Source organism: Camponotus floridanus, unplaced genomic scaffold, assembly GCF_003227725.1.
Source record: "Camponotus floridanus strain SB8 unplaced genomic scaffold, Cflo_v7.5 scaffold24, whole genome shotgun sequence".
Classification (NCBI taxonomy): Eukaryota; Metazoa; Arthropoda; class Insecta; order Hymenoptera; family Formicidae; genus Camponotus; species Camponotus floridanus.
Window position 1 is genome coordinate 4,052,501 of NW_020229370.1, and position 14,139 is coordinate 4,066,639.

General features: G+C 33.6%; 1 protein-coding gene across 1 annotated transcript in view; it reads left to right on the forward strand.

Moving 5' to 3' along the window:
• LOC105256656 (platelet binding protein GspB) overlaps positions 1–8,516 on the forward strand; it is a 10,551-nt gene extending 2,035 nt beyond the window's left edge. Inside the window, exons 2-9 of the mRNA XM_011266782.3 lie at positions 813–929; positions 1,218–1,413; positions 3,090–3,417; positions 3,970–4,273; positions 4,708–4,992; positions 5,491–6,749; positions 6,883–7,683; positions 7,785–8,516. Coding sequence (XP_011265084.2) covers positions 840–929; positions 1,218–1,413; positions 3,090–3,417; positions 3,970–4,273; positions 4,708–4,992; positions 5,491–6,749; positions 6,883–7,683; positions 7,785–7,944 — 3,423 coding nt within the window. The 5' untranslated portion in view covers positions 813–839 and the 3' untranslated portion in view covers positions 7,945–8,516. The remainder of the gene's footprint in view (positions 1–812; positions 930–1,217; positions 1,414–3,089; positions 3,418–3,969; positions 4,274–4,707; positions 4,993–5,490; positions 6,750–6,882; positions 7,684–7,784) is intronic.
• The last annotated feature ends 5,623 nt before the right edge of the window (positions 8,517–14,139 follow it).

A 14,139-nucleotide genomic window follows, 5' to 3' on the forward strand; every position in this document is an offset into this window, starting at 1 on the left:
TTTGTTGCTTCTTGTACATTTTGTAAAGCGACTCGTTAAATAGCGTGAGCTTGGGTCGTTTAAACAATTGCCATGAGCGTGACGAATATCTATTTCCCCGTGTGCCACTATGGATAATATTGTCTCTAATGAAATCGTCCTTCACTTAAACGCTTCTAGCGTTAGCGAACTAACGTGCAAAAACCGACATGCATATAATAATTTTTCAAACCGTTAACAAAGTTACAGCGATGATTTTTATTATCTTACATTTAATAGGAGTTTATTTATTTTTTGTCGATCTATAATAATTAGCGTGATTGATAAATTTCTTATTTTGACTCGAAATGAAAGGAAAATGTTTTTATTTCCTTTCTTTTAATTATCAAGAATTTTAAACTAATAATATGTAAAGAGAGTGAAATAAATAAAATTGCATGAAGCAAGAAAGGAGAAATAAATGCGTTATACATATAACGCGCATGTATATCGCAGATTTACAGCTGAAAGCTTTTTTACAGCTGAAATGACAGCATACGATATCTCTTATTGTTTATTATAAATATCGTTATGAGCAATTTCTTGAGCTTTATCAAACAAGAAATCGCGGCACGAACGCGATCATACACCTGTTGCCACATACTTACATAATATACATATTCTAAAAGTATCGTACAACAACGCAAGAGTATAATAACTGAGCCAACAATGTATGCTTTTTTCCGTACACTATCAAGCAATAAATTGTGCTTCCGTTAAACGTTTTAAACGAAAGCGATGAAAAGAGATCGACGAAAGCTGAAAGAATTATTCGATCTTTCATATTCTTCCAGCATCACCGTGGTCTGAGTACCCGAAAAATGATGTCAGAATTGCCGAGCGCTCATCAAAGGAAGCTTGGACCAGCGCCGATAGCATCCTTCGAAGACCTATCGGACGAAGTGGAAAACGTGAGTCCTACTCCGAGTTCCCTCTGAGTCATTTATCCTGGCTCTCTCTTTCTCTCTTTCTCTCTCTCTCTCTCTCTCTCTTTCTCTCTCTCTTTCCTCCCTCGCACTGTTCGACTCGGATCTTGATGTACGTACGCGATCTCGAGATCGACCTCCTCGATCGTCCCTGCGAGAAGCCGGCCCGCAATCTGAGCCCACCAAACAACCAACCATACAATCGACCAATCAACCAACCCCGTGTGACTGTGCTACGATTCACGACAAACCAGGATACGAATTTGAATGCAGGGGGAATCGACGGCAGCGGTGACGGCGGCGGCGGGGCGAATGCCGGGCATCGTCGAGGTTACTACGCCGGCAACGCCTGGCAGTTCGCTCAAGACGCCCAGTACGCCGCGAATTGATATCAGCAGAGCGAGCAGCTCTTCGCACCATGAGGATAGTAATTCCAGAGATTCGTCGCCCGAGCGCGAGCTTCTCGCAGGTAATCAATTTGCAAATTACTCTATAGAATCACCCTTTCTTCGTCTCGAAACTTTATTTATGCTCTACTAAATATACTGTCAAATTTTACTATCGTTTATTCATTTAAGAGAATTGTGATATCGTAAAAAAATATTCGACAAATATTTTTCTCGACTTTCTCATTAAACATTTAGTGAATATATTTTGAATTTTCGCATCATCTCTCTGGCAATGTATAATACAATTGGCGGCGCCGGAAATTTAAGTGGAATTAAAGTTAATAGTAGGATTATAGGATTTAATAGAGAAATGATAAATATTTGAGAAATGATAGATAATTTGGATGCAAATGTTTTCGGAAAATACGATGACGAACCTCGGAAATAATAATAAACTAGTTGAAAGGCAAGTATAATTAATAATGAGAAATAAATTAATGGCTTGTATATACAACTGAGTTGAAAAGTGATGATTTTAGGATTGTATAAAGGTACGCTAGTCGAAAATATTCCACAGATTATTAATGAACATTTAGAAAGTAATTCTTATATTTAATTCCACCATCTTCCAACTAGATATTGCTTTTGTAGACTAGATACTTGTGAGTTATACATCATATATGTTAATATACGCACATAGACAAACTTATACGATATGAAAATTTGATATGTACATAAATTCTTTTTTTAACAAATGTATAACCGAGAGCGAGAAAATCGAGATAAAACGTGCATCGAAAAAGTGTCAAAACAACGGTTCTCCGGGAGTGAAAAGGGAATTTTGCGTACATAAGTTGATTGTCAATAACTTTTTTATAAAATGGTTCTTCAGGTCAAGGCATTTCTGATCGATTCAATTAGACTGATCTAAGTAAAAGGACAGATCTGCTTATCCATCTCGATTATTTAACAAGTTTTCGCGGGTATACATGCTGCATAAATTAACATGTTAAATCTAAAATAATATCGAATCTTTCCTTTACTCGCGGTTGCTCTCAAATGATATATAAGTTCCTTATGTATTATTATGTATACCATTTCTATTGTTATTATTATTTGTTGAATTCCGAGCAACTGACTTTTATAATTCTCTCGAAGCGTCATTAACTCTTTTCTTAGACATGTATATAATTAAAAAAAAAATAAAAAATAAAACATATTGAGCTTGGAAATAGAGTCCTTTGACAATTCTCTATCGAAATTACTAATCTCATATTAAATACTTTATCTAGTGTAACTTATAAATAGATAAGAATACATAAATCGAACTTATATATAATATCGTGTAATACAGTAGTTAATCTTATTGTTAGATCGAATGTTATATTTTCGATGGTACAATAGTCTTTAACGCGCTTCTGACGCGCTTATTCAACAGTTGTCGTCAATAGCATAGAGTGCATCATTTAAAGTACTCAATTAAATGACAAGCATTAGTAAAAGATTTGTTCCAAATAGTTTGATGACATCTCATATACATCTTGTAAGTAGCATGAGATTTAAACGTGACATACATAGTTTGCTTGATCGAATGTAGGCGATTAAAGAATTAATAATACAAGAAGAGAAATAGCTTTTCGATTTATGTTAATATCGATATTGGATTTAGTCTACGTAGGTGTTTTAAGAGAGATTTAGATGACAGAGAATGCGTCGTCGTCACGGGCGAGAAAAACTTAAAGATGAAAATTTGCAGGTGCGGATCCTCCGCCTGGCTGCAAGCTGACTTTGGGTTATAAGGAAGATGCCCAAGATCTCAGATCCTCCACGGAAGAGTTGGATTTACAAGATCCCGTCCACGAACAGGATCTTAGAAGGGAATCCAAAAGACGAAAACGGAAGGAAATAGATGGATCCCAATCGGATTACAGCGGTAAGCAATTGGACCGCGAACGCAAGGACAGCAATTGCTCGGAGATATGTCTTCTCAACATTAGCGGCAGAACGTCTAGATTGTCTTCAGTTGGTAGCCAAGGCTCTGGCGTCTCGGGGAAGCTCTCGGTTGTGTCAGCAACTTCCTCCAGGTGAGGAATATGTGAGAAATACAATATTAGAGAAGTACGTATTATTTAAGCTGTTAACAAGATTTCGTTTTGTCAAAAAGTTTCAAATTGAATTACCAAATCTTTTCTGAAAACCCTTATCAGGGGACTGTTTTATGATTTATCATCTTCCTTTTCTGGCCTTTCTTGTAAAATTTGACATCGAATTAAGTTTTTTATTGCACTGATCACACATATGTTATAGATTGATTGAAAAATAACATGTTGTTACATATTTAATTATCATTTATTTGAAGATTAACTTCTTGACTATATTTCCTTTGAATATCCTCGAAAATACGACAATGAGATATAGATTACCTTTGTTGAAGAAAAAATTTTAATGTGTTATTTGTTACTTATATCCTGTATATCTATCCTGTTTTTTATATCTTATATAGTAGATTATATTTATATGCTTATGCTTATATGCTTTTGGGCTGAAAATCAAATTTACAATGTACGATTGGCCAACGTGCAAAGTTCTTCCTTTCTGCTTATTGCGTCACATATTCGGTTTGTATATTTCTTTAGATCTCCTAGCCCGCACAAGTGTCTCTTGGAGACATCGTTCTGCGGAAGCAAACCAACGCTGGCTGACAACCTTATAGAACCATCGAAACCGGAGACCGATGATCTTGAAAAGATTCTCTTGAAGCGGGAGGCTGACACTACGAAGGCGCTGATTCCTGAGAGCATCAAAGTGCCGATGGTTGGAGGTAACTTGAAGCCAGATCCGTTAGACAAACCTAGGAGACGCGGTCGCGAGGAACGGAAAGAGATTTTCAAGCGAGAGGTGGAAATCACGAAGAAATTTCTGGAGAAAGCCAACATAGAGGTTGGTTTTGCCATCCGCCAAGTTTTCATTTCATGGATTGTTTGGTTCTCTAGCGAAAAACATCGGAACAGATTTTATGCGAATTTTATTAATTTTATTAGAATATATACATAAACTACACATATTGACACACACACACACACACACACACACACACACACACACACACACACACACACACATATATATATATATATTGAAAAGTATATTGAAAAACAATTTTTTCTCTTTTTTATTATATTATTTAAATTTTCCTAATTTTCTTATTTTTATTGTATTATTTAAGTTATTGTATAAATATCGTAAATATTGAGTTTGATGTTATTAAAATGCATTTCATTTTTCTGAAAGAATAAAATAAAAAAATACTTATTCTTCCACAATATGTGACAAATGAAAAGTTGCAATATATTTTTTATTCTATTATGAAATAGATACCAATCATCAAAAAATCAAGTGAACAACAAGAATCGATATCACAACAACAATCGACAAAGACTCAAGTCCAAGAAGTTCAGAAACCCGCGACACTCGATTTCAATGATAAAAGAAAAAAGACGCAAAACTTTAAAGAAATCGTGCAGACAACGCCTACGACTAGTAGTTTCTCTGGAAGTCCCAAGTTACCAAGACATCAGAAAGTGCGTGATCTCGAAGGCTCGCGAACACCTAGTCCATCATCCGTGTCTAGAAAAAGCAGCTTTGCTTCATTATTCAAGGTATATATACGCAGAAAAATATCATCGCGTTTATTATTTTGATACAAAAAAGTTGAGCATAAGTTTATCGGTTAAAAGTATTTTGAAAACGAAATATAAAAATATTCCCTAGTTTTTATGCAAAGATATAAATGGTTTGTGTAAAAATGCTTAAATGCTATAATCACTTGGCTTTAATATATTTGAGACAAATTTAATCAAATTGTAAGAAAAAATTTAAAAAAAATTAGAATGTTTTAAAATATGTATGTATGTGCTACGTATGCATCATTTATATTCTTTAACATTATGTATTATATATTATTTAATGATTTATCAAAGTGATTTTATGATGTGTGTCTTTTTTATGGAGATCTATGAGTTTTTATGAAGATTTTAGAGCTCACGTTTTAGACAAAAATTCTCGATAGAAAAGTGATAAATCTAAACTAAATTTTACATTAATCTAATGATTAACATTTCCGAGTATTCAAATAAATTATATTTGTATTTAAACAGACTAAAACCGACGGTTGCGTACTGAGTCCGGAATCGCCGTCGCCTAGTACAAAGCCACGACGAAGTTTGACATCGAAACTAAAAGACACTACGGAGAGCCTGAGAAGCCGTTCAAAATCGCGTGAGAGGGTTCCCATTGATAAGGGTTCGACTTTGAAAAAGGATTCGAAGAATAAAGGGATGTTTTCGTCTACGTTGAGTCTGTTCAAGAAACGTGAGAGAAAAAAGAGCTATGATGAAGCAATTGCAGCCTCGTGCGATCTTGATGCTCATAACAAAATTGAACATCCGTCCCTAGAAAGCATCGGCCGTGTGGAATTCACGTTTAATATGGAAAAAGAAAGAAATCGACAGGATGATTCAATCTTTATTAGTTTGCACGCTGACGATAGAAATTATGAAGAGGCTTTGCCGTCAGAGAGTGTCTCGATACCGTTGGAAACGCCAACCAAGTTACTAGATGAGTATGAATCCGAGGAAACACGTACGAGTAGCATAATCACGGAGGTATCGATTGAACATCATCCGGTGCCGTCAACTACTAAAGTCAAAACCGAGACGCAGATCGAGACAAAGACGACGACGATGCAAGCGGCGAAAATGCAAGCTACGTCCAGGAATTTGTCCAAGGATAACCAGCTTCCGCAGAGTGTGTCGAAAGACTCGCAGATATCGAAAAAAGATTCAAAAATTAGCGCTCAGACTAATAAAATAATCGAAGCTTCGCCATTAGTAAAATCATCGATTAAGTCAGAGATAAAATCGGAAATTAAATCGGTGGATTCGCGAATACTTTCCAGTGGCTCGTCGAAAGAATCTACTGGCAAAAAGCCGGATGTAATGAAGCCGAAGAGAAAAAGTAGAGGAGAGAGTCAGCAGCAGCTTACACCACCTGAGAGAATAGATAACGATTCATCGCCACAACAGAAAAAAGTAAGTTCTAGGGAATCTACCGCGTTAGATATCAAGAAATCCGATCTCTTTGACGATAAAGTTAGCAGCAAGGATGGTTTAGTAAAGACGGCCAGCATGATATCCGATTTGGATCACAATAGTTCAGAGTCCGAAAGAGATTCGGAGATTGAATTCATCCGCAACAAGGTCGAAAAGATGGCGGAAGAGCTACCAGACGAGCGGAAGGGTCTCTTTTATGAGGAAAGTTTTGAAGAAGATCTTCCATATATACCGACAACCCTACCGTTGGAGAAGAGCGTTGCCGTACCTATCCTGCCTGTTAAACAACGACTTCAAGAAGTAAGGTAATTATTTTAGACGAAAAATTTCAAACTTCTGTATATATGAACACATCCTCTCTCTTTCTGTCCCAATTGTTTATCAATTTATTACGCACCCATGTGCACACATAATTCATCAAATTGATTCTTATGTTAGAACAATTCCGATCGAAAGACCACGTTCGACAACACCGATAAACCCGACTCTACTCGACGAGTTTGTGATGCAGACGTCGTTGGACGAGCGGCGTGTGGAGCGGATGAAGATATCTCTGCCACGAGAGGACAGCTTTAAGTTGAAAAGTCCGCGCCGGCAGTATGCCAGTGCGACGAATACATTTACGGAATTTGCGGGCAGAGTACCACCGGATAGCGGTCGTAAGAATATTATCAGTCAAGGAAAATCACCCAGTCCACCTCCACTGCCACCGAGAGCACCAGCATCAGCATCAGCATCAGCATCAGCATCAGCATCAGCATCAGCATCAGTATCAGCATCAGCATCAGCATCAGCATCAGCATCAGTATCAGCATCAGCATCAGCATCAGCATCAGCATCAACATCAGCATCAGCATCAACATCAGCAACAACAGCAGCAGTAGCGATAACAGCAGTAACAACACGGCCAAGCAACTGGATAAATTTTGAAGAGATACCAGAGAAACGGAAGGCGCCGAAGCGAATACAGACGATACCGCGACCAGAAGACGAAATCGCAAAGACGATTGCTGGCGGTTATAGTTATGTGCAACCGGAAGAGTGCAAATGTGAGTGTCACGAGGAATCCAGACGGGCGTCTATACGAGAAGCGGCAGCGGCAGCGACTACCACCACTGCTACTAGTATTAGTACTAGAACTTCCTCTTGTAGCAGTAACGGTGAACGACCTTGTAATGGCGAAAATTGCACGGCACCGACCACTGGTGGCAATTCCGTTGATCGCGCCAGTATTGTCAGGTAAACCGATTGGCTACCGATTGTCAAAGTTACTAACTATATATCTTGTCCGAGGCGCAAAGGCGCTAGTGACGAGTAGAAATCTGTTTCTGTACTTTCAGTGATAGTTCGCTGGAGTGTTCGCTGAGCATTGATGATGGCCAAAGTACACAGGCGCTTCTCGGCAATTCGACGAAACCTTTCGCCATGGATCTCGACGTACGGTCCAATAGATCGAGCATCATATCGCAGGAAGAGAATGACGAGAACCAGCACCAATAATAAAAATAAAAATAATAATAATAATAATAATAATAATAATAATAATAAAAATAATAATAATAATAACAATACTTATGTTAGCAGAGCGCACCCACGCCTTAGAGTCTTCGGATTTTCTTTTCTTCGGAAAATCCGAGTTCCTGCCTCTGACATGGATCAAACAATAGTTTGATTCTGAAAAAACATATTTATGATATTGTTACCATTTACATGGTTCTTTTTACGAAAAAGGTTTCGAGAAGAATTCACAATTGAATGTAATTGGAATCGTTTTTATGCTTGTTTGCAGACTTTTAGCTTCTTATTAGTGCGCGATGCGCATACATCGGTATAACTTTCGATAATCAAAGGCATTTCTCTTATTTTTCAAATCATTTGAATTTCGACATGTTCTTGGATGATAATGTTACGTGGATGTTACGCATCAGTTACATCATCTGCTGTATAACTCACGATTCTTTTCTTTCTATTTCTTTTTCTGTCGATATTAATTGTCGATATTAATTGCTCATTTTAGTTGTTTCATAATACTACAAAACAAAATTACTTTTTCATATTGTCCAAAAATTATATTTAAAAAAGAAAATGAAGAGATTACATATTTCATAATATTTTTTGGTATAAATTTAAAGTTTTTGTAGAAAAATATCAAGCGATTGGATGAGTCAATTTTCATTCCAATTTATATCACATATGTTGATTTCTCTTTATGATTCTGGAAGACGCGGATGATGGCTCGTTAACTAATTCTAATTTTATCTAGTGAAACGGTATCGCTCCCCTATTGAAAATTGTCGGTGAAACATTCACACATTGCTCGGATGTATGAGATCTCGCCTCTTCTTGGCAAAAATTTTATATGTATATATAATAGTGGAATATAAACACATTTTATTTTGTCAACCATTGTATACACTAACGATGAAGCGAGATCTCGCAGTGTTTAAGCAAGCTTTAAAGCTTCATATCATGTTAGATAAGCGTAGATTTATAGGTATGTATTGTATATTTTCGTGGGCACGTTGATCTCGTATTGAGATTAAAAAGTTTATTCAATGTTGAACCGGAAAAACCGGTACGATCATTTATTGATCGATTGTTTCTTAAACTTGTACAATAGTATTTATATACATAATATAAACGATTATACGATGGCCCTGACATAACGCAGGATTTGCAAATGTAGTTCTATTATCGTTATTATACATTATACGCTTTTCTTGGACCAGAATGCAAATACACGCATAATTATTCAAATATTCATTGAAATACCACTGAATACGATACGCATTCATAGAACTCTTCAGCTATTACACTATCGTGTTAGAAAAGCTTCTAATGCGTCGGCAACTTTTTCTACTCACTACGATTTTCTCTTCTCTTTCTCACTTTCGGAGCTAACTTGGCGAGCCATCATTCGTGTAAGTTCGTAATTTATTTTTAAAGAGAGTGATAATTTATCATTCATTGCTCGCTAAGAATTCCAGGGAGTCGAGATGAGTAACACTCGTTAATCGTACGCGTTTTACAAATTGAATTCGTACGATAAAGAAAAAAATTCTATATTATCTACCTCCTAAAAAACGTATTGAAGGCAAATGAGTATCTGTAAAAAGATTGTTTCATCAGAAAGCAACTTGTAATGCTCGACAGTTTGATCTCTTTTTTCGCGCTAAAAGTTTAAAAGTTATTTATATTTTTTTCCAGAAAAATATATAATACATATAGAAGGAAATATACATATAGTACCTATAAAATGTTATAAAAATAATGCAGAGTCGAGCAGGATAATTGTGATACTGAGGTAAATGCAGTTTCATTTCTCTATATGATGAACATAAAATTCATTATAAAATGGAAATTGAGAAAGCGATCACTTTTTAATAGCTAATATCATAAAATACTATCACGAAGTGATGATTAAAAATTACATCGTTAGCAAGTATATTTATATTTCAAGTATATTTATATTTCTTATGTCAAAATTATTATTGCGATAGAGAGAGAGAGGGGGGGAGGGAGGGAGAAGAAGAAAATGTACATTGGATTTTCGGATTCTGTATTTTGCGTTTTCATAATCTTTATTTTACATTCTTTTAGCAAATTTAGAAGCAAAACTTGATATGTCATAGAGGCGCCATATATTGATCTAAATCATCAAATTTCGCTTCTTATTTACGACATCAAGATTAGGATTGTCTTATTAATATATCTTGAATTATATGAATATAAAGATACAGTTTGCTTCAGTCTCCAATAAAGCTGAAGACAGATTATACGTGTATTATATGTGACATGCGATTTGTATGAAATATGTGAAAAGGAAAAATTTATCGAATTTTATCGATTCATTAGTGTTTATTCACTAGTTTAACTCGAATTTTTCAACGAAATCACAGTGTGTTTGTGGTTGATGTATAATGTTACAATATACGTCAAAATTTGTGCTTGTTTGTTATGTATACTTTTTGGACTTGAAAGTAAAGAAGTGGAAAATAATAAACGCAAAAATATTTGCCAAAGTTTCACGAATTACGAATAGCAAAAAATAAATTACAATAGTGTAAACAGTCTAGAAGTTCTACATTGGCGACATACAGCAAATTTCTAGGAGTTATATATATTACGAAATACGCACGCACACGCAACACACACACACACACACACACACACACACACACACACACACACACACACACACAGTTTGACGCCAGCTTTTTGTGTCGGAATAATAATCTTTTTTTTGGGGGGCAAAGTTGGTTATACAATGCTCGTGCATTTTCAAAATGATACATATACTCTTTTGGATTTATGAAAAATTCGAGGACAGCAAAATAATTCAATACAAAATATAATTTGATCTATTTTCTCAAAAGTTTTTGAAGCAAATTAATCTAAGTGTAAAATATATTTAATGTTCTAAAGTTTTTCATCTTTGTGTTATAGATCAATGGAAAAATAAATTTTCATTCCTAGTTTTGTTCACTAACGGATAAAAACCATTACTAAACTGCATTGTTATAACATTTCTCTTATATTTCACGCTCAATTATTGCAATTAATCAGTTTACAATCAATTTTCGGTTATATTGCAGGTATTCTTATATAATAAACAAAAGAATATATTAAATGAAATATTTGTTTATCCTATGAAAGGGGAAGCAGGAGAAAGAAGGAGAGAATTACTTTTTAAATATTATTTAAAAATTCGAAAAAAATAATTCGAATAAAAATAAAAATGATTCATTTCCTTCATCCGAAAACAAATGTGCGTGATCGGATAAACTAAAGTAGTCTAAATTAATTATTGAATTAATTAACATTATCGATTGCCAAAAGCAAATTAATTGACATTACCGATGGTTTGATATAATATTTGATATTACATCGTCAACTTATTTATTGCTTATTTATTTATAATTGAAATATACGATAATTAGATTATACTGGCGTCGAAAGTTTCATTATACATATGTTGCATTATAGCGAGTGTGTAATGAATTTAGAAAGAGTTAAACTAAATTTATGTTTGCATTTATTAGCAAAATCATAGTTTCTTTATTTCGCGCGATTGGATTATTTCTCTTTTACAATCTATTTTGTATATATAATAACTATAATAACAACAAAAATAGATTTTCTCGCAGTGTCATTCTTCTTGCTATGTTTTCTTACACAATATAACTATGTTCAAAGTGATAATATCAATCTTGTAGCGACAGAAATATTTTGTTAATTGTCTGTTGCGCGAAGCCATTTCAACGAAGATTGATGATATTGCATTTAATAATTAACATTCGTACGACAAAGACAAAATGAAAAAAAGTTATTTTAATTTAGAACAATATAATCTTTTTTTTCATCAAAATTTCTAAGAAAATTCTCCATTTTTTCGCATTAATATCTCGAAAGAATAAAATATGTTTCAATTAACTTTTCTCTTACAAAATTTTTTTATTTTTCTATAATTATTTGCTTGATACGTTAGAGAAATTGTCTTGTTAATTATGTAGAGATATCGTTAATTATATAGGTTCTTATTGTGGAATTTAATTGTACATTTTTATGTGCGTTTTTATTCTTCTTTCATACTTATCCCATACTTTTTCCGTGTTCCTATTCTTTTTCACATTGGTCTGAATACGAAGTAATTAAATTGTGGAATGGATCAATTGATAATATATTTGCAAGTCATTAACTGCAAATTCATTATCAATTAATCTGTTCCACTATTTTTTGTGAATTCTATTCTTTTGAATTAATCAGATGTGCCTGTTTCTATTTTTTTTTATCCTTTCTTTTCGGCGAAGGAAAAGGGACAGACAATTCATGTAATCTGCGATCTTGCGAAAATGATAATGTGAATATAAGCGCAACCTATAGTTATAAATATCGCGTAAAATAATTTTCTTTTTTTAGATTTTGATGTTTAGCTTTAAAGGAATTTTTAAAAAGTATATACATGTGTATATCATATATATATATATATATATATATATATATATATATATATATGTGTATATACACATATACACAAATATATTCGCACATACACACATCCATACATATATATATATATATATATATTACACACACACACACACACACACACACACACACACACACACACACACACACACACACACACAATAAATATGAATTGAAACTTGCATAATGTTTACAATTTTCGACACTAGAGATATTCAATTACTCCGATTGAAATTTATTAACAAGACGTATGCTTTTAGTATAAGTAACACTTATTTCATATAGAAGATATCATAATTTGAATTTCATCGACATTATACCGATTTCGATCCTTCTATAAAACAAAGCGTTTTGCGCAGCAGATCGGTTGTACTTCCGATTGGCAAAAAACGAATGTAAGATACTCGTGTGAAAACGTTATATTTTGCAAGTGATAAACTCATTTTGATGAGCACTAATGAGCAATTTCTTCTTTTCCTTCTGCAATTTGTATTATAAATATATATAATTTGTATTATATATATATTATTTGATAAGTTTATATCATGCCATTGTGCAAATATTATGTAATGTAAACACCACTATTTCTTTTTTACACCATAATTAGATATAAAAAATGAAACTGGAATCAAATTATTTCTAAAGAAATGGAAAGAATTCTCAAGAATCACATTGCGAGAAAGATTCAAAACTAATTCCTAATTTTAAATATAAATTCAGCATCTTTTTCTTCAGAATTTTTTCAAAGCTTTTTATTTTGAAAATAATCTATTTTTTTTTAGAAAATGATTTTATATACTTTTTCTTTTTTCCATACTTTTTCTTTTTTATTTATTTTCTATTTATTCTATTTATTTTATTAATTTTATTTTACTCTATTGTTTACAATTTATTAATTTTATTTGTACTATTCAATATCTCTTCTACTGATTCTCTTAAGGAAAAATGCTTATATGTGAAATCTTTGATAATTTACGAAAAAATTTACGAAATTTTCCATCTGTGTTCGTTACGCCGATTAGAATGCATAGAAATATATTTGGCTGTGTATGAAGCACTGTTCACTTTTGTTTCGACGACGTTAAACGAAACTAGGTCTTTTTTCATTTAGGAGATAAGAATTGGTTATTTGCAAGATATTCATCGAAATGTATTCTTTTGCCGACAATTTATCAAGAAAGAAAGAAAAATCGAGAAAAACAGATCCTCATACATATTTCGCTCGCTTATTTTTTTCAAAGGCGGCGTAATTCGCAACCATATTTTCCGAATAATACCGATAATCGAGAATTAGAGATCCATGATCACTTTCCAACAATTCGAAGACCTATTAATGAAATTATTAATGAAATGAATCCGTAATTTTTTCTAATCCTTTTTAACAGAGAGCGAAAGATTGGAGTAACGGCGGGCAACCTGTTTACTTTTTTCCATTTGCAATAATCAAGTATAAATAATGTTGCTAGAGGAAATGTAACCAAACGTATCCTTTACCAAAAATAAAAGCTTGCCGAAAAAGATAACTGCTCTCAGACTCGTTTTGAATCTTTTGATCTATCACAAATAATATACTTTGAGACACAACATTTCAAAACTAAAAAAAGTTAAGAATAAAGTTTTGTATAGATTGCCCGTCGCAACTCCAGAACACGAATTTGATCAAACACACGCTCGAGAAGAAATTAGACGCTCGTAGAGAGAAGCCAA